General features: G+C 42.2%; 1 protein-coding gene across 1 annotated transcript in view; it reads left to right on the plus strand.

Annotated features, from left to right (window-relative positions):
* Nucleotides 1-21,327, plus strand: part of Rnf130 (ring finger protein 130) — a 137,824-nt gene that overhangs the window by 97,599 nt on the left and 18,898 nt on the right. The window contains exons 5-6 of the mRNA XM_008852239.2: nucleotides 13,738-13,809; nucleotides 15,819-15,901. Coding sequence (XP_008850461.1) covers nucleotides 13,738-13,809; nucleotides 15,819-15,901 — 155 coding nt within the window. The remainder of the gene's footprint in view (nucleotides 1-13,737; nucleotides 13,810-15,818; nucleotides 15,902-21,327) is intronic.

Consider the following 21,327-nt stretch of genomic DNA (forward strand, 5'->3'; position numbering starts at 1 on the left):
TTCTAATTGGCTTACTGAGTGTTTCACTTCCTTCTTCATTTCAGCCTGATAGTCTTCAATATTTCCTAACTCTTTTCTGAATTCATTCAAAAGTTTATCCCTATCTTCCTTCAGTTATTTGATTTCTTTGTGTGTGTGTGTATGTTCTTTAAATTCACTGAATTCTTTTATCATGTTTATATTTGTACTTTTGAATTCCATGTCCTGCATTATCTCTTGGGGGTTCTCATTGTACTCCTCTAGAGGACTATTGGTATTTGGTGGGGATATGTTATTTTGATTTTTCATTTTATTATTTTTTCTCTGTGATTTTTGACATGTGGATTTCTTCTATAGTTTCTGATTCTTGTGTGAGACTCAAGCCTTCCTTTGTTGAGTTTAGGTCTGCTTCTTTTTGTAAACTTTTTGTGTCTTTGTCGTTTACTTGTTGGGCCTGAAAAGCTGGTTTGTCTATGCTTCTGGTTCTCAAAGTTCCCGCAGAGGCCCAAGTCAGATGAGGATCGGATGCTCTCAGGCTTTCTCCTAAGGTCTGGATCCCTCCAGGAAAGATTTTGGCCTCAGGAATTTTGGGGTCTAGGGCAGCTGGTGGCCATGCCACCCAGAGATGCAAAGGGTGATGGGGGCAGGAAGAGGCCCCAAGGGCCCCTGGGGATTGCACTGAGGAACTGGGTTGGCCTGGATGCAAAGGATCAGGAAGAGGAAAGTTTAGCCCCAGCGTCCAGGAAAGAGGCTGGTGGGTTGTGCAGCCCAGGGAAGCATAGGGAGGTGAGGGTGGAACCAGGCCCCGAGGGCTCCCAGGAGATAGGCTGGTGGGTTGTGCAGGCCCAGGAAAGTAGAGGGAGGTAAGGGCAGGGCCGGGCCCAGAGTGCTCTTGGGGACCCCAGAAGGAACTGGGTTGGTCTGGATGCAAAGGATCTGGAAGCAGTGGTGGTTCCCCAGGTGTCTTGGGCGCCAAGACAAGGAATGGGACAGGACCCAGGCTAGGAGGAGAGATGGGCAAGAGAGATGGGAGGGGGAGAGAGAGGCCTGCAGAGTCGTGCAAGCCCAGGGAAGCAGAGGGAGGTGAGGGCAGGGCCAGGCCCGGTGTGCTCCCCTGAGAGTGGCCTTCTGGTCGGAGAGAGGCCTGCTGGTTGTGCAGGCCCAGGGTAGCAGAGGGCAAATGATCTTTTTGATGTGTGTCTGTATGCGGTTTGCAAGTATTTTGTTGAGAATTTTTGCATCTGTGTTCATTAAAGAAACGGGTCTATAGCTTTCTTTTTTGGTTGTATCTTAACCTAGTTTGGGTATTAGAGTGATAATGGCTTCATAGAAGGAATTTGGGAGTTCTCCCCCTTTCTCTCGTTTTGAATAATTTAAGTAGTATTGGTTGGAGGTCTTTAAATGCCTGGTAGAATTCTGCTGTAAATCCATCTGAGCCTGGGCTTTTTTTAGTTGGCTTTGTATTACTGTTTTGATTTCCTTATAGGTTGTGGGTCTGTTTAAACTGTTGATCTCTTCTTGGTTTAACTTTGGTGGTTCCCATGCTTTTAGATATCCATCCATTTCTTTTAGATTCTCAAATTTAGTAGCATATAGGTTTTTAAAATAATCCCTTGAAATTGTCTGGATCTTTTGGGTGTTTGTTGTAATCTTCCCTCTTTCGTCTCTGATTTTGTTGATTTGGATTTGCTCTTTCTTTGTTTTGGTTAAATGGGCTAAGGGTCTGCCTTGTTTAGCTTTTCAAAGAACCAGCTCTTAGATTAATTAATTTTTTCTATTGTTTTCTTTGTTTCTATTTCATTAATTTCTGCTCTGATTTTTGTTATTTCTTCTCTTCTGCTGGGTTTAGGTTTCATTTCTTGTCTTTCCATCATCTTGAGTTGCAATGTTACATCATTTATTTGGGTTCTTTCTAATTTTTTAATGTAGATACTTTGAGCTATAAATTTCCCTCTTAGGATTGCTTTTAAAGTGTCCCAGAGGTTGTGTTGTGTTGTCCTTTTCATTGAATTCCAAGAACTCTTTTACTTCTTTCTTAATTTCTCCTTTGACCCACTCATTGTTTAGGAGTGTGTTGTTTAATTACCTTGAGTTCGTGTAGTGACTAGGGCTTTGTGCAGTGTCAGTTTTGAACTTTATTGTATTGTGGTCCAATAGAATGCATGGAATTATTTCAAATTTTTTGGTATTTATTGAGGTTTGTTTTATGGCCCAGTATGTGGCCAATTTTTGAAAAAGTTCTATGGAGTGCTGAGTAGAAAGTGTATTCTTTGATGCTTGGGTGGAATATTCTAAAGATGTCTGTTAAGTCCATTTGATGTATGGTATCATTTAATTCATAATGATAAATGATATGGTATCATTTATTCTTTGTCCAGTTGACCGGTCTAATGGAGCAGTGGGGTATTGAAGTCCCCTACTATTACTGAGTTTGAGGTCAATCTGTGTCTTAAAGTTCTGTAGTGTTTTTATGAATTTGGTCGTACCAGAGTTTGCTGCATATATGTTAAGGATTGTAATATCTTCTTGGTTAACTGTTCCATTGATCAGAATGAAGTGACTCTCCTTGTCTCTTCTGATTAGTTTTACTTTGAAGTCTATTTTGTCAGCTATTAGAATTGCAACCCCTGCTTGTTTCTTAGTGCCATTTGCTTGGAATATTCTTTTCCATCCTTTATCCTAAGGTAGTGCCTGTCCTTGAAGGTGAAATGGGTTTCTTGCAGATGGCAAAGAGATGGATTTTGTTTCTTAATCCATTCATTTAGCCTGTGTCTTTTTTTTTTAAGAAGTGTTTAATTTCCAATTGTTTAGAGATTTTGCTGTTAGCTTAGTGTTAATGATTTCTAGTTTGCCTTATTGCTCTAGTTTTGCTTCTCTGTTGCTGTGATAAAGCACTGATCAAAACCAGCTTGGGAGAGGAAAGGGTTTATTTGGCTTACACTTCCATGTCACAGCCCATCATCAAGGGAACCCAAGGCAGAAAACTCAAGTTTTCTGAATGCGAGGGGAATCAGGTTGGGAGGAAGAGTACAATTTTCTCTTTGGCATTTGATAGAATAGAACAGACATTGCCCAGGGGTTTTCTGACAGGAGTCCACCCTTTTCCAGGTACTATGATTAGGGGAATCAAGCTTTTCTTGGCTTTGGCTATTCCTGTTGGCAGTTCTGGGTTGGAGGCTTCTGCAGCAAGGAAGCCCAGGGAACTCAGTACTTTATTTATTCAAGTCCAAGTCCCTAGACAGCCTACTTCCTCTTTCCATGTTAGAGAGTCTATGTGCTGTTTAAAAAACAAAAATACAAAGGGGGCTGGAGAGATGGCTCAGCATTAAAGAGCCCTGGCTGCTCTTGCAGAGGACCTAGGTTCAGTTCCCAGCACCTACATGGTGACTAACAACCTTCTGTAACTCCAGTTCCAGGGGATCTCCCTCTTCTGGCCTCCATGGACATTTCATGCACATGGTGCACTTAACATACATGCAGAATACTCATATACATCAAATAAAAATCAGTCAAAATTTTTTAATTACAAAGATTTGGTTTCTTTTTTATTTATTTTTTTTTTATTTATTTATTTTTGGTCTTTTTGAGACAGGGTGTCCCTGTAGCCCCAGCTGTCCTGGCACTTACTATGTAGACCAGACTTGCCTTGAACTCACAGAGATCCACCTGCTTCTGCCTCCGAGTGCTGGGATTAAAGGCATGAGCCACCACATCGGGCCCTTCCTTGTTTTTTAAATACACTCTACGAAACAGAGGAATAATCAGGAGCTCCTCTGAAAGCATTTTCAATCAAAAGTCCTCTCAGAATATTAGGGGCACATCCAAAAACTTGTGGAAATAATTCATGGTTGCCCCCGGAACCTGCTATTTGATGATAGTGCTTTAATTAGCACCCTCCATGGGGCCTGTATGTGATAAAGGAGTAAAAATCTCACCATCTGGTCAGGCCATAACAGGGTACTAGTTCCCTAGTTGACTCCTCTCAAAGCATCCTTCTCCAGGTGATACTTTAGTGAAAAGTGATGTTCTGACCTTTTTTCCTCCTTTGTTTTCCCTAAGGTTGAGAAATGCTTGATGAAATTTTTATGTGGCTTAAAAAGCTTAGCTTATTAAAGTTTAATGTGAAGGTGACAGCAACTCTACTGGTTGAAACCTTAGGCTATTTTTAAAAAGAAGCCAGAACTATTAGCAAAGTAAAAAAACTGAGTTGAAAGACTTGGATCTTCCTCCAAAAATGTTGTCTTGAAGCATGTTCTTCCACAGAACATGCTATGAAAGAGAGCAACATATTGTAAGTAGCTTGCTTAGCACAGTACTATATTTAACTGGAGATCATTTTACATGTGATATGAAAATCTAATATTTTAACTTTGAATTGATTGCTGTCTAAAGTCTGCTCTCACTGAAAAACTTTCATGATATTTTTAAATATGTTTAGATATAAAAGCCAAGATGATGTGTGAACTTAGACCTCTTTTTTTGGCCTATTTTGAGACAGGGTCTCCCTGTAGCCAGCCAAGATGATGTGTGAACTTAGACCTCTTTTTGGGTCCATTTTGAGACAGGGTCTCCCTGTAGCCCTTGCTGGCCTGGAGCTCACTATGTAGACCAGGCAGGCCTTGAACTCATGCCTTTGCCTCCCAAGTGCTGAGATTAAAGGGGTGTGCCACCATGCCTGGCTGAACTTAGACCCTCTTAATGTATTATTTGTATACACACACACACACACACACACACGCACGCGCACACAGAGGCATGTGCATGCCACAGCATGTAGGTAGAGGCCAAAGAACAACTTTCAGGATTTGGTTCTCTCTTTCCACCATGGGTTCCAGGGATTGAACTCTGTCATCAGGCTTGCACAGAAAGCACCTACTGATTCACTTTACCAGCCTAACTTTGACCTTTGAGTCAATTCAATAATAGTTATTTTATACCACAGGGTAAATGTTTGGCGCTTTTATATTGAAAAGGTTCATGAAGATTTTTGGATAGATGTCAATTTTTAAAAACAATTCCGTGGTTAATATTGCACCTTAGTGTTGGTACTTTTGTCACTCTGAAAAAAATAACTGACACAAACAATGTAAGGGAGAAGAAGGATTTGGGGATCATAGTTTCAGAGGTTAGGTTAGCGGTCACCAGGTTTCATTGCTTCTAGGCTTATGACAAGGCAAAAACATCATGGAGGAAGGGTGTGGCAGAGGAAAGCTGCTTAGGTCATGGCAGCTAGGATGCAAAGAGGAGAGACAGGAAGGGGCAGGGACAGGATACCCTTCCTGCCAGGTGTCGTGGTACATGTTTATAATCCCAACACTTAAGAGGTAGAGGCAGTTGGATCAGGAAGTAAAGATCATACTTGGCTACATAGTTAGTTTAAGACCAGCCTAGGCCACATGAGATCCTATCTTAAAAGAGGTGGGGTGGGGGGGGGAGATATCCTTCAATGTCACACCTCCAGTAACCTCATATAATGGTTTATTATAAAGAATGCATCTTTAATGATACTAAGTATCTTCAAGATGAGAGAAGTGGGTTGGGCCAGATTACCCGCAGCCACAAATCTGTACCAAGGAAGGTAACCAAGGTAAGTAAAAAAAGAAATTTCTGGTGGTCTTAAGAATTGGAAAACTAGCCAGGCATGGTGGCGCACGCCTTTAATCCCAGCACTCTGAAGGCAGAGGCAGGCAGATTTCTGTGAGTTCAAGGCAAGCCTGGTCTACATAGTGAGTTCCAGGACAGCTGGGGCTACAGGTAGACCCTGTCTCAAAAAGACCAAAAAAAAAAAAAAAAAAAAGAATTGGAAAACTAGAAGTCATGAGTATTCTCCAAAGGAGAGAGATTTATTCTGAGAGGAAATTTTGGCAGATAGATATGAGAGCAACTGAGAAAACAGATGGCACCACAGATTCCAGTTGATAGCCAAGTGAAACATTTGTCATAGAGATCCACTAAAGGGGCTTTGGGAAGAACCAAGTGGAGGGGCAGCCTAAGCCCATGAACAGTCACTAATATAGTTATGCACACTCATTCTCAGCCTGAAAGCCAACAGCTTCATGGATAAACTCAGCAAAGATAATTGCAACTTATATCACAAAAGACGTAGGTTCTGATATACAAGCTAGGGACTAATTAATGGTCCTTCAATATAAAGAAGATGAGAACCTGATATAAAAAAATGAGCAATAACAATGAATAGGTGCTAGGGTTGGAGCTTAGTTGGTCAAATGTTTGCCTAGCATGCACAAAGCCCTAGGTTCTAGTACCAGCACTACATGAGCCAAGTATAGTAGCACAGGCCTATAATCCCAGCACTCAGGAGATAGATGCAGGAGGATCAGAAGTTCAAGGTCATCCTTAACTACATAGTTCAGGACCAGCCTGAAATACATGACACCATCTGAAAAAAAAAACACAAAACAAGAGGTAGGAGGATGGCCCAGTGGGCAAAGTGTTTGCTGGGCAAACATGAGGACCTGAATTTGGATCCCTAGAAGTACATAAAAGCCAGGCATGGTGGCACACATCTATAACCCCAGTACTAGGGGGTTGGAGACTGGAAGATCCCAGGGAATTGCTAGCCAGCCAGCCTAGCCAAATAATGAGGTCCTGGTTCAGTGAGAGACCTTCTCAAAATATAAGATGAAGAATAACAGAGGAAGACACCAGATGTCAACCTCTGGTCTCCACATGTGCACACATAGACAAGCATGTCCACACACATGTATACACCACACACATACAAATTACATAAATGTATTAAAACTAATAGCACACTAAAATGAAATTCAGATGATCTTTAAAATGTTAAATGTTCAGCCTCACCAGGCGTGGTGGTGCACACCTTTAATCCCAGCACTTGGGAGGCAGAGGCAGGCTGATCTCTGTGAGTTCAAGGCCAGCCTGGTCTACATAGTGAGTTCCAGGCCAGCTAGAGGCTACAGAGAGACCCTGTCTCAAAAAGACCAAAAATTAAAATTCAATTTTTTTTTAAACCTGCTAACTCATCAGATTTTTGCTGTTCTGGGGACTGAACCTGGGACTTCATGCATGCTAGACAAGCACTCTCCCAGCTAAGTTACATCCCTAGTACCAACTGTTTCATGAGAAATGGATCAGGGCCAGTGAGATGGTTCCATGGGTGTAGATGCTTGCTATCAAGCCTTATGACCTGAGTTCAGTACCCAGAACCACATAGTATAAGGAAAGAACCAAGTCCTACATGTTGTCCTCTGACTTCCACACATGTGCCATGTTACATGTGTTACACACACACACACACACACACACACACACACACACAAGCTAAATAAAATGTTTTTTAAAAGTGGACCAAGTGAAAAATCACATAGGCAGAAACAACCAGCCAAATTTAAATTGTGGGATGTTTTGTAAAACAAGTAACCCAGTTTGTCTTTTTTAAGTGATACAAAAATTAAAGTTGGGCTGGAGAGATGACTCGGTGGCTAAGAGCACTGGCTGTTCTTGCAGAGGACCTGGGTTCCATTCCCAGCACTGACATGGCAGCTAACAACCATTCATAACTCCTGTTCCAGAGAATCCAACACCATCTTCTGGCCTCCATGGGTATTGCATGACATGGGTACACTTACATACACACAAACAATACACTCATACACATAAAATAAAAATAATATATAAATTTTTTTAAAGTCAGATGTGGTAATGCATGCCTGCAATTCCAGCACTTAGGAGGTAGAGGCAGAAGAGTTCAAGGCCAGCCTTAGCTACTTAACAATTTGAGACCAGTCTAAGCTCTCTGTCCTCTGACCCCCCCTTCCCCCACTTCCACCCCCTCCCTCCCCCCTCCCTTTCCCTCTCTCTCATCAGTCTCATACACAAACACACTTACATGCATGCACACATAATGATAGTAAATTAAAATGAAAATGAAACAAACAGGAAATATAAAACAGTTTCAAGACATTATACATCAAGCAATGAAGGTTAGAGAACCCTGAAAAATAAGAAGCAAATGAGAGGATCCTTGAAAGAGCTTCCATGACACATTACTTGGAGGACCTCATTTGAGAAGGTGGAGCTAAGAGGCCAGGGAAAACACAGTGACTAGCAGTTGTTTAGCCTAGGGGAAGAAAGTTCTGAAAGCTGAGATGGCCCCACCTTGTTGCACATGCCTCCAAGTTCTAAACAGCCATATAGGAGAGGAGACAACCCAGAGCTGGACAGGGCAGGAGTGTGGGAGTCACAGCGTAGCTCTCAGAAAATGCTGTGTTTAGAACCAAATCCTCTATTTGTCTTTCCAAAGCTGCACTCCTTACACCTTCATGTCAGTAATGGTGATTCTGTTCTCGAAGCTGTTCAGGCCCCAAGCCACAGAACCATCTTAAGCCCTTCTCCACATCTAACCTAACAGTCCACTCAGATCTACCTTCAAGATAAATCCTAACTATACATCAGATGTGAACAATCCAAAAAGGAAATTAAGAAAGATATTCCAGGGACTGGCAAGATGGTTCAGCAGGTAAAGCCATTTGCCACCAAGCTGATGATGTGAGTTCAATCCCTGGAACCCACATAAACATGGAAGGAGAGAACCAACTCCACAAAGTTGTCCTCTCACCTCCACTTTCATGCTGTAACATGCACACGCACAAACATGCGCACACATAAAATTTTTTAAAAATAAAATAATAGCCGGACATGGTGGCATACACCTTTAATCCCAGCACTTGGGAGGCAGAGGCAGGAAGATTTTTGGAGTTCGAGGCCAGCATGGTCTACATAGTAAGTTCCAGGACAGCTGGAGCTACAGGGAGACCCTGTCTCAAAGACCCTAGGATCTCAGCAGTCAGGAGGCTGAGGCAGTATAGTTAAGGCCAGGCTGATCCACTAGTAAGTTCAGGCCAACCTAGGCTACAAAATGAGACCAAATCTCAAAAAGGAGAAAATGCTGGGTGTGGTGGTACACACCTTTAATCCCAGCACTCAGGAGGCAGAGGCAGGTAGATGTCTGTGAGATCCAGGCCAGCCTGGTCTGCATAGTGACTTCCAGGCCAGCTATAGCTATAGAGAGACAGGTCTTTTTGAGACAGGGTCTCCCTGTGGCCCCAGTTGGCCTAGAACTGTATATGTAGACCAGGCTGGCCTCAAACTCACAGAGATCTGCCTGCCTCTGCCTCCCAAGTGCTGGGATTAAAGGCCTGAGCCACCACACCTGACCTCCCTTTGTCTTTTTAAGATAGGGTCTCCCTGCTGGGCATGGTGGCACATGCCTTTAATCCCAGCACTCAGGAGGCAGAGGCAGATGGATCTCTGTGAGTTCGAGGCCAGCCTGGTCTACATAGTGAGTTCCAGGACAGCTGGGTGGGGCTACAGGGAGACCCTGTCTCAAAAAAAAAAAAAAAAGACAAAGGGAGGGAAGGAAGGAGAGAAGGAAAGAAAGCAAGGAAGAGAAAAAGAGACAGAGCTATAAGTTTTCGCTTCATGATGTAAATTACTTGAAGTTCAAGTATGATTGAAGATACTATACATTAGCCGTAAAGCAATTACTAAAGGAGCAGGATAGTGAGTTCTATAACTGGGGCCAATGAGATGACTCAGCAGGTAAAGGCCCTTGTTGCACAAGTTCTATCCCAAACCACATAATGGAGGGAGAGAACTGAGTCCAGCAAGTTGTCTTCTGACCTCCACATGAGCACTGTGGCATGTACACATAACCAAATAAGTTGATGAATAAATGTAAAAACTGTAAGTGCTGTAATGGTACCTATCAAAGGAGGTGAATGGAATGCATGGAATAGAAAACAAATACCAAGTGGATAGATTTGCAGATAAACATATCAATAATCATATAATCTGAAATACTTGGTCTACATACCTCAGTTGAAAGCAGAGGTTAAGGTAATGTATAAAAAAGCAAGACCAGAACTGAAGACATGGCTCAGCGGTTAAGAGCACTGGCTGCTCTTCCAGAGGACTCAGGTTCAGTTCCCAGTACCTACATGGCAGCTGACAACCATTCATAACTCCAATTCCAGGGGTTCCGACACCCTCTTCTGACCTCTGCACTCATTGCATGACATGGATGCACTTACATGCAGGCAATACACTCATACACATTAAATAAATCAAAAACATTTTTTGATAAAGTTGAAGTGACTAAATTAATACCAGAATAGATTTCAGAGTAAAGCTATTGCCAGGAATCAAAGTTATTTCTTAATAAAGTGGCCTCTTTGGCCAGAAGATATCACAAGGTTAATGTTTATTGGACTTAAAAAACTTGGAGAACTGGCAGAACTGCACTGTGAAACCTAGAGATTTCACCGGCCCTCAGTAACTGGAAGAATGAGAAAGCTGTTAGAATACAAAAGACTTAATATCAATTAACTTGAATTGATTTTTATAGAAAACTCCATCCAACAAAAGCAGAGTACACATTTTTTTGACTACACTCTATGCCATAAAACAGGAGTTAGGTTCATAAAAATATATAATAGGCTTACTAACCTCATACGAAATCTATAACAGAAAAATCTTAAGAACCCCCAAATAATGTGAAAATTAACCATGGGCTTAAGAAATCAAAATAAGAAATAGAAAACCATTTGAATTGAATGAAACTGAAAACAGTCCATCAAAATTTACAAGATGCCTCTTAAGCTGTACATGAAAATAAAATTGTCAGCCTCAGATTCTTGGGATTTCAGTGTATAATTTTAAATGTATTTCACATGTGCCACTTAAATATATGCAGTGTAAATCAACTATATATCCATAAAGCTGTTTTTGAAACTATGACAGATGGGACTTACACTAGAAGAAACCTGAGAGCATAGGAACTGAATACTGTGTTTAGATTTTGTATCTTGAGCCACATAAGCCAGCTGTCAAAAGGCATTTCTGTGGGTTGGAGAGTTGGTTCAGTGGTTGAGAGCGCTTACTGCTCTTCCAAAGGATCCAAGTTCAGTTCCTAGCACCCATGTGCTTTTCACAACTGCCTGTAACTCCAGCTGCAGGTGATCCAACATCCTCTTCTGGATGTTCAAGGGGGCATGCACAGACATGGCATTCATTCACACATACACACACAGGAAAGGAGAGAAGGAAAGAAGGAAGAAAGAAGGGATCTAAAAGCATTTCATGTTTTTAAAAACATTTTCAGACAGCTAAGGAAATTATAGCATAGTCTCAGTAAGAGGACAATATTGGGGGCTGGAGAGATGGCTCAACAGTTGAGAGCACTGGCTGCTCTTACAGAGGGTCTGGGTTCAATTCCTAACACCCACATGGTAGCTAAGAACTATCCGTAACTCCAGGGGATCCGATGCCCTCTTCTGACCTCCATGGGCACTGCATGACATGGGTACACTTACATACATGCAGGCAATACACTCATATACAAAAAATAAAAATAAAATATTTTTTAAAAGAGACAATATTGACTACATGTTATTAATTTTATTGGGTAAGACATCAAACAAAAGCCCCTATCAGAAATGTGGAGTGAAGACTAGGCAAAATTACAAGTTGATCATGGCATGCTTTGAAATCCTTAACGGTATGGAGGAGAGGGGCAGATGAAAACACAAGTAAAATATCAGTAGCTAAAGCCGGGTGATCCCTATGTGGATGCTCATAAATTATTTTCTTTTGTGTTTTTAAATTTCCTTGTGAAAGAATGTGAGTTCTCTCTTTTTCCCCCCTCCCTTTTTTAACTTTTTAAACTGGGTCTGCTTAATTTAAGATCTAGTTATAGCTATAGAGACTGTCTGGGGCAATCTGTTTGTCCTGTCATGCCAGTATGAACTGTCTCACAAAGCATTCTGATTCTTTTGTCCAGTCCAGAATCCTGACCCTGGCTCTTCTGTTTTGTGGTTGATTGGTTGACTGGTTGATTTCTTGAGACAAGGTCTCCCTGTAGCCCTTGCTGGTCTGGAACTCACTGTGTAAACCAGACTGGTCTCAAACTCAGAGATCCCCCTTCCTCTGCCTCCCAAGTGTTGATATTAAAGGCATGCACTGATACACTCGACTGCCCTGGCTCTTTACTAATTCTTCCTTACTTAGTTTTCCAAGTCTTAACTGTGGCATCACTTTCTCAAAGTTTGCCCTGACCTGTCCCTTCCCCACCAGGTGAGGATGTTCCCTGGTCTCTTTCTGAGTTTAGGTAGCTACTTCAGGTTACAGGCTCACTGGTGTTTCACCCTTGAGTCATCGTTGTCTATCTTTTCAAGCAATGTCTGGCAGTGTTGGTAAGTTCAATTTTAGAGACTATCTGAGTTAACCCTTTCAAATACATGAGAGTAATTCAGCCTAGTAAGGCAATGCCCCTCTCTGAGATTGCCAAGCATAAATAGTGGAGGCAGAATTAGAACTTATCCCTTCTCCATGATATGCTGAGAATTTCAGGGACTTTAGAGGTTTCTTTTGCTAAGACTTTTCATATTCCTTTTTTAAAAATATTTTATTATTTTTATTTTTATATGTATGCGTGTATTTCCTGCATGTAGGTAAGTGTACCCATGTCGTGCAATGCCCACGGAGGACAGAAGAGGCTGTCGGATCCCCTGGAACTGGAGTTACGGACAGTTGTTAGCTGCCATGTGGGTGCTGGGATTTGAACCCGGGCCTTCTGCAAGAACAACCAGTGTTCTTAACCACTGAGCCATCTCTTCAGCCCCAACAATTCATATTCCTAAGAGTGATCACCTATAAAGCACTCTGGGAATGCTCTTAGAGCAGGAATAGAAGCTCTAGTGGATTGACAAGTAGATATTGGTAGTGCTATACTACATGTTTGTTAGACATAAAATGAAAAGTGATAACACCTGTTTTTCTCACTATATATACTTTTTATTGTACTGTAGGTATGATTTATAAAATGCACAGAATATGGACTAATGACTTCTAATTAACCTTGGCAGACTCACTGAACCATATGTTCTTGTGACCTGGGCACCTAATCTTGTCTCCTAGGAGCCTCTATTGTTAGCCTACTCAAAAAGATAATGAATGAGCCCTGTGTGGTGGCGCATGCCTTTAATCCCAGCACTCGGGAGGCAGAGGCAGGCAGATCTCTGTGCGTTCAAGGCCACCCTGGTCTACATAGTGAGTTCCAGGACAGCTGGGGCTACAAGGAGACCCTGTCTCAAAAAGACCAAAAAAATAAAAATAAATAAATAAATAAAAAGATAATGAGTGAATGTGGGTATGCTTGAGAATGAACATATCAAGGCACTGAAAGATAGCACACCCATGTCCTTTGTAAACATGAAGATTAAGAAAGGATGCTTGACATTGTGTGTATGAGATATTCTAGAACTGGGAATAGGAGGGCAAGACCATCTGATAAAGGTGGACTTAAGTTTGTGCTTTCCCAATTAAAGCCTGAGAAACCATTTTGAATAAAATTATGAGTGAGGCCTAACTCAGAACCAGTTCCGAATAGAGTTCCAGCAGCACGGTTTCAGGGCATAGACAGTTCCAAGGGATATCTGGGGGACAATTGTCCTCAAAGTTCAGACCCACTCTTAAAAACCAAATTTAAGAGTCAAGCTTTTTTATTCAGGTAATTATAATGTTGGTATAGTAATGCCACATTAGACCACAGTGTAGAATCTATGGTTATAACTGCCAAGTTTTCTAAAATTGTATTGCTTTCTCAGAACTCACATATGATATGTTAGAGTTTAAGATAATAGAGACCTTATACTTTTACATAAAGACCATCATTCAGAAATCTTACACTTAATGTCTTTATATTTCATTTTTTAGCGTCGTCTTGGAGATGCAGCCAAGAAAGCCATCAGTAAACTGACAACCAGAACAGTCAAAAAAGGGGATAAGGTACTGTAATGAAGTCACTTCTCTATTTGAAATCGTGTTCATGCCTCTGTCATCTGGAAGGCCTTCAGCACGACTGGACTTGAGCTACTCCTGCCATTAGTAGCATCAGAGACTACTCACAATTAGTCACTCTGTTTCTATGGCTTTCTGCTCTTAAAGCTTAGCACACATCTTCCAAGAATTCTGATGAGACATTTTCCACATAAAATAGCCAGGAGAGATGCATTTCTTCTATTTCTTGTGACTGCTGCATCTGTTTGGGGTTTTTTTCTTCAGAGTTAAGTGGAGATCTGAAGACCTACACTTCTAGGTGTCTCGGTTAGCCAGGGTTTACAATGGGCTGATACTTTTGGAAGACCAAAGTTTGTCAAGAGTCAGGCCTGATGCTTAGGAGATCAAGTAAGTCCAAGAGAAGGTGATAGACAGCTGTGGCTAAAACCTTTCATCAGAATTCCCTAGTCAGAGCCCAAATGCCAAATAACATCTTAATGTTAATTCCTACATTCAGCATATTCGTGTAGCTCAAGAATGAAACAAGCTAGGCATGGTGGCCTTCTATCCCAGCACTCAGGAGGCAGAGGCAGGCGGATCTCTGAGATCAAGCCAGCCTAGTCTACATAGGGAGTTCCAGGCCAGCTGGAGCTACAGGGAGACCAGGTCTCAAAGAAACAAATCTCTAAACTTGTAAAACCAGAACATTTTCCTATCCTACACCCAATGCTGTCATTTTAGCAAAAAGCTCTGGGAAGGTGACTTCATATGATACTTCAGCTTGTTTTCCCACTTTCTTTTGTCCATTTTTATTCTCATGCCCCTGAATACTGGATCTAGTTGTCCTCATTACAGCTCTCAAGGTAGACATCCTTAGTGGATGTCACGATACACTACGGAAGGAAAAAAGGAGAAAGGAAGGGCTGGAGCGATGGCTTAGTGGCTGCTCTTACAGATGACCTGGATTCAGTTCCCAACACCCATGTGATGGCTAAAAACTATCCATAACTCCAGTTCCAGGGGATCCAATGCCCTCCTGACCTCCATGTGCATTGCGTGACATGGGTGCACTTACATGCAGGCAATACACTCACACACATAAAATAAAAATAATAAAATATAGGAAAAAAGCCACTTGTAAAAAATACAAGACAGTTAGACTTAACCCCAGAGGTCTGATCCCTGTATAAGTGCTTGCTTGGCTTGGTCAGCTGTTTTTTTGAAGTTCCTTGACTTGGTTTAACCTACCATCTTCTTCTTCCCCTCCCCAGCACTAAATATTAATTATTAAAGCCAATACATTTTCTAGTTTGTATGCCCTACACCTGCCAAGAGTTCTTCTGCCAGGTTTTAGTCCAATTGGCAATAGCTTAGCAAATAGCTTCACCTTCCCAACAGACTACTTCCAGGATTTGTTTTAAGACAACTCAGGAGGACTCCTCAGTCCTGAGGAAAAAAGAAATCAATAAACCTGGTAACTAAACCCTTGACTGAATTTTCTGTCTCTTAATAAAGACCCAGTACTATGTTGAGCCCATGACTATCCCAAATCTGTGACCAGAAAAACAGTTCCAAAACTTGGGATGTTACTCTGATGTAGTAATCTACTAGGGAATCACTGTTGTGTGCACCTGTGTTTAAGGAGGCAGTTGGCTACAAGAGCCTCCCAGTGAGGGCCAGGATTTTTAAAGTGTACAGTGAAGCCTATTCAGACTTGCCCATGATGCAGAAGAAGTCAGGGGGGTGGGGGTACCTGATAATCCAAGTCTGACTTATTAAGACGTAAGTGGAATTAGTAGACACTGTGACAATGTAATTTTAAGATGAAACAGATTGTCCTAGGTGTAATTTGGGTCAGTATACTTGGGCAAATGAAAATTTATTGATTATTTTTAATAACTCTCACTTTATAGCCACTTGCTTACCATGGTCACCATAGGAGCATTCTTAGCTGAGTTGTAACTCCTCTGTTTATACACATTAGCTTGTGACTTTTGCTCCTGTGCTTTTTCTTTCAGGAAACAGACCCAGACTTTGATCATTGTGCAGTGTGCATAGAGAGCTACAAGCAGAACGATGTTGTTCGGATTCTTCCCTGCAAGTATGTCAGCTTTCTTTGAAAGGGATGATATTCATGTTTTACATGTCTCCCTTTCAGAGTGGGTGTCCACTTGATTCTGAGAGCTACCTAACCCATGGCTCTTCTGATAGGCCAAGGCTCTGATGTGTGTTGCTCATAGTGGGAGGTCATGGTCAACTGAACAGTGTCCCTCCCAAGAACTGTTTATGTATGTTTATAAGAAACACAGCACCCAAGTGCACTATAACCAAAGAGTTTCTATTTTCTAATTTTTGTGAGTTTCAAAAACAGCCTCCTAGGCTAGGGTAGAGTACAGCAGTAGAGCCACTTGCCTAGCATGCCCTAGGTTGTGGGTTTGATTCCTAATATGGATGAAAAAAGAGAACTTCCTTTTTCTTTCCATCTCAAATTAGAGCTCATCACAAAACCCTCCACCACAATATCCAGCTGGCTCTGGGTTCCACCACTCTAGGCACCTGAACGAGAAGACTAGTATTTGTTCTGTGCCTGCTCTAAGTCAGTGCTCTGCTCTGCATAGGTAGCATTTACTGTCTTCTCTGTGGTCCTCCCAACAATCCAAAGAGAGTGTCTTTCTTATTTCTCATGGCTAGTGTTTTGTTTCTTTGACAAAATATCAAACATAGGCTACTGAAGAAAAGGTTTATTTTGCACATAGTTTTAAAAGTTCTCAGTGCAAATTCCAGTGGGCCCTGTTGGTTTGGCCTCATGAAGAGGGTAGCAGATGACAGCACATCATAGTAGGAGCCCACATGGAAGCAAGAAGTCAACTCTTGAACAAGAGGAGCAGAGAGCAAGAGCACAGGCCAGCTACACTTGGTCCTGTTTAACAACCTTCTTGTGAGAACTACCAGAGGAGTCCCATGCAGTGACCTTAGGACCTTCCACTAAGTCCCATTCTTGAGAGGGTCTACCACCCTGAGGACCAAAGCTTTCACCACAGTGTACCCTGGAAGGGGACATTCAGATTATGCCCAAACCATAGCACCATTATGCAGTGAAGGATGGTGAAACCAGTGGCAGTTTCCAGGTCTACACAATTCAGACATGGTAGAACTGATGGATATGAGTCTGCCTTTAATGTTACCACTCCTTATAAAAGGTCCCACACACACAACTTTTCTTTTTTTAAAAAAAAATGATTATTTTTATTTTATGTGTATGCGTGTATTACCTGCATGTAGGTAAATGCACCCATGTCATGCAGTGCCTGTGGAGGACAGAAGAGGCTGTTGGATCCCCTGGAACTGGAGTTACAGACAGTTGTTAGCTGCCATGAGGGTGCTGGGATTTGAACCCAGGCCTTCTGCAAGAACAGCCAGTGTTCTTAACTGCTGAGCCATCTCTTTTACTGAGCTATATCCCCAGCACTCTTTTTACTTTGAGATGGGATCTCATTAAGTTGCCCAGGCTGACCTTGAACTTACTCTGTAACCCCGGCTGGCCTTTTAACTTGTCATCCTGTTTCAACTCACAAGTAGCTGAGTTTAAAGGCCTGTACCACCAGGCCTGGCTATGCAAACTTTCTTTATAAGTATGTTGATTTCTACCATGGTTCTATGCCAAGCTAGGGAATGTGAAACATTAAGATGCACTATTCTCAGTGTAAAATATAAAATCACCTACAGAGAAGGCTAAAACCAAAGGCTAGAGAGATGGCTCAATGGTTAAGAACACTGTTCTTGCAGAAGACATGGGTTTGATTCCAAGCATCCACATGGCAACTAACAACTGCCTGTAACTCCAGTTCCAGGGAATCCAACAGCCCCTTCTGTCCTCCACAGGCATTGCACAATACAGGTGCACTTACCTACATGCAGGCATAACACTCATACATATAAAATAAATATAATAAATCGATTGTGGGACATTGTGTCTCCATGAGGCTATTGGTTCTGTTTTAATTACTCAGAAAGTAATCTGTTTTGTGCCTAGGAAATATGCGCAAAATAGATTATTTTGTAGTGTTTTTTGTTTTTTTAAGTATTTTATTATTTTTATTTAATTTGTATGGGTATATTGCTGTGCCATGCAATGCCCTCGGAGGCCAGAAGAGGGAATCGTGTCTTCTGGAACTGGAGTTACAGACTATTGTTAGCCACCATGTGGGTGCTGGGACTGAAACCTGGGTCCTCTGCAAGAGCCAGCGCTCTTACATGCTGAGCCACCTCTCCAGCCCTGTTGTTGTTGTTGTTGTTGTTGTTGTTGTTGTTGTTGTTGTCTCAATATGTAGCCCCCCAGCTTTCCTGGAACTCACTATGTAGACCAGGCTGGCCTCGAACTCACAGAGATCCCCCTGCCTCTGCCTCCCAAGTGCTGGGACTACAGGCGTGCGCCACCACACCCAGCTCTGTTGATGTTTTTTAATCATAGAACTCTGGAAGAATTCTGTATACAGAAGCACAAATCAAGATTGTAGAGTAATCATTCTAATTCTAGGTCACATGTAAAGGAAAATTTTATCAAACTACATATAAGCTGCCCTGCAGAGAATTGAATTCTATAATGACCATTTCTTCTCATTCCCTTATTTAAAATCTAAACATTCTGAGAGTTCAAGGCCAGCCTGTCTACATAGTGAGTTCCATGCCAGCTGGGGCTACAGGGAGACCCTGTCTCAAAAAGACAAAAAATAAATAAATAAAATCTAAACATGTGATACTAAAACAAATATATTTGCAATTCAAGGAAAGGATCCATAGGGTCTGTTACAAAGCAGAATCAGCAAATGCCTGCTTTGATCAGGAAGAAGCTGAGTGTTCAGATTTCCTTGTCTTCTGATTCCAACCCAGGATCCCCTGACCCATCTGATACCTAAGGGAGGAAGAAAAAATCATTCATGGTTATTACTAAAATGAGAATGTCTTCCTCAAGGGAGTCTGAGCCTAAAATAGAGGATTCTGGGCAGCTTGCTCTCCTTTTCTCCATCCCACAGGCTTGACTTTTCCAGTTACATTCTGAGATCTCTTTTTTTCTCGGCTTAACCGGAGCTTTCTCAACCTGACTACACAACAGGCTCAGTAGAAAGACCTGGAGTGGAGCCCCACCCTGCATCTTTTTTTAGTAAGTCCCACAGCCTCTGTGGGTCTTAACTGTTTCTGTGTCTGAAATGAGAGAGCTGCTTTTCAGCCTTTGTGTTTGTGGTCTGCTTTTAATAATTACAGGTATGGCAAAGTTAAAGGAATTTATTTGTACCCCAGTTACAGCACTGCTTCCCCCACCTTGCTTTGGGTTAATCATACTACTGCCTTGACAGTGTGTCATTTTCCATGTTGCTTTGCAGCCAGCTGCTATTACTCTTACTTCTCAAGTCTCAGCTTTCTCTGAACTGTACTGCTTGGCCTGCTCAGTAGAACGTATCTTTACCTCATCCTAACAACAGTGTGATCTTGTTGCAGGTGCGGTAAAAATTAACCTTTCCTTTTGAACAATGTTTTGTGACAGCCTTTGATCTATAGAGGGTCTCCTACCCTTGTCACTGCTGACATTTCAACCAGATAATTCTTTGGAGGAGGTGAGGGAAGCTACCCTGTACATCATTAGATACTTAGCATTATGCTTGACCTCTGCCCACTAGTTGCCAAAAAGCACCATTCTACACAGTTTTGACAACCAAAACTGTCTCCAGATGAGACTCACTGACCTAAAAGATATCGACACACATAGTTCTTCTCATCCTAGACCTTCCCCAAGATTTTTATCTCCAGTACCTTTTTGGTAACTCCTACCTGGTGCCCCTGCTTAATAGTCCCCCCGACCCCGACTTCTCCTCCATTCTTCCTTTGTCTCTATGCCCTTTGAACCTGAGCCTTCCATAGCTTTCTCTATCTTACATTGGTAAGTACTTCTGCCCCTCACTGTCTTCCACCTAGACTTTGAACAGACTAGACAGAGTTCCACCCACAGCAGGGTTCCATGTGCTGTCCAGAGCCTTTCTCCTGTCTTGGTTGGTCCTCTCTTCATCACAGCAGTACCTCCTTAAACACCTAAGTGAACTCTATCATCAGCTTCAGAGAGGAAATAGTAGTTAGAATTCCCAGGCCTTCTAGCAGCCTGCCTCTGCACCTACCCTTGCACCTCCTGCTGGGATGGAAGAGACAGCCCAGCTCTGGTCTGGTACTGCTCTTTCTACCTATGCCTTTGCCTGCCAGTTTTTCCCTTCCTAGGGGCCCTTACTCTATTGATTATCTGCTCCCTCCATTTTGTTCTGTTTATCTCTGTTCATCAGCATTTAATCAAGCTCAACTCTTTGCGATTGTAGATTTTAAAACTGTTACAAATCCAACATGTCCCATTTCACCCTACAGCTAGCCTTTGGTGGGATCTGTACTTGCTATCTCTCCTCCATCAGGGGGGGAAACATCCAGATGCCTATGTCTGTTTTCCCTTCATTTTTAACAAGTCTGTTCTGAATTAAACCCTTCTGTCTATAGATATCAAACCTCTTGTGGACTGCTGGCTTTTTGTTGCATGACCTTTCCTTTTCATCCTCTGTCACGCTAATTTATTGTGGACAGATGGCAGTTGGCATTGCTCTGGGGACCTCCTGCTTGTGTCAGTTGATTACAGTTGATCATCCTTGGAATGTTAGCCAGCATGGCTTCAAAACTGAGAGGCAATCACCTTATTTAAAGGTTAGCCACAAAATTTTTAGTAGGTAAAAATACTCTGAGAAGTGGAGTGCTGCAATATGAATAAACATATATTGAAGATGCCAGCTTGGGAGCTAAAATGGGTCAGGCAACTGGCTTCTGGTTGGCTGAGGAGTTGCTGTGATCACCCCCTCCTCGGACGGAGGTCGGCTTAAACAGCATCTGCTGCCAGGCTGGCTAGGGGAAGAAGTTCTTGTCTCTGACCTTTAGTAATCTTGGATCCTTTTATGTTTGCCAGGTCCTTAACACGACACCCAGAGACTGCAGAACTGTGAAAACAACCCACCTCCAGTGTAGACTCCTCACCCCAGCCCTGATGCTTTTCTGACCTCTAGTGCATAACCTGTGGGGAGTAGGAAGGAGAGAGCCACTGCATTTCAGTATTGCTGATTTGTTCCTTCCATGTTCTATACATTTCCTATTCTGTATCCCAAAGTGCTTCTTATAGGAATAAAGGAATTTGGTTGAAGCTTTGATATGCCTGTACTTTCACATTTCATTGTTCCTATTCATATCCACTGCTGTCCACCCCAGTCTACCATTTGGCCCTAAATGTGCCAAGTCCCTTTATGCTGCTAGGTATATTTTCATTCCTGGAGCCTTTCAGGACAGTGAGGAAAGGCTTCTTTTCCAGTTCTAGCTTGCCCTAGGTCTGCCTTCCAAGGTCTCTGCCTGTCCATGGTACAGCCTCTGGCTAGCGAAAAGGCACCCTGCTGGATATGCTGAGACCCAAGTGTTGTTACAAGAGTATTCTTAACACACTGGAACACTGTGTGG

The sequence above is a fragment of the Nannospalax galili genome, unplaced genomic scaffold, assembly GCF_000622305.1.
Source record: "Nannospalax galili isolate Female #2095 unplaced genomic scaffold, S.galili_v1.0 scaffold1206, whole genome shotgun sequence".
NCBI classification, from domain to species: domain Eukaryota; kingdom Metazoa; phylum Chordata; class Mammalia; order Rodentia; family Spalacidae; genus Nannospalax; species Nannospalax galili.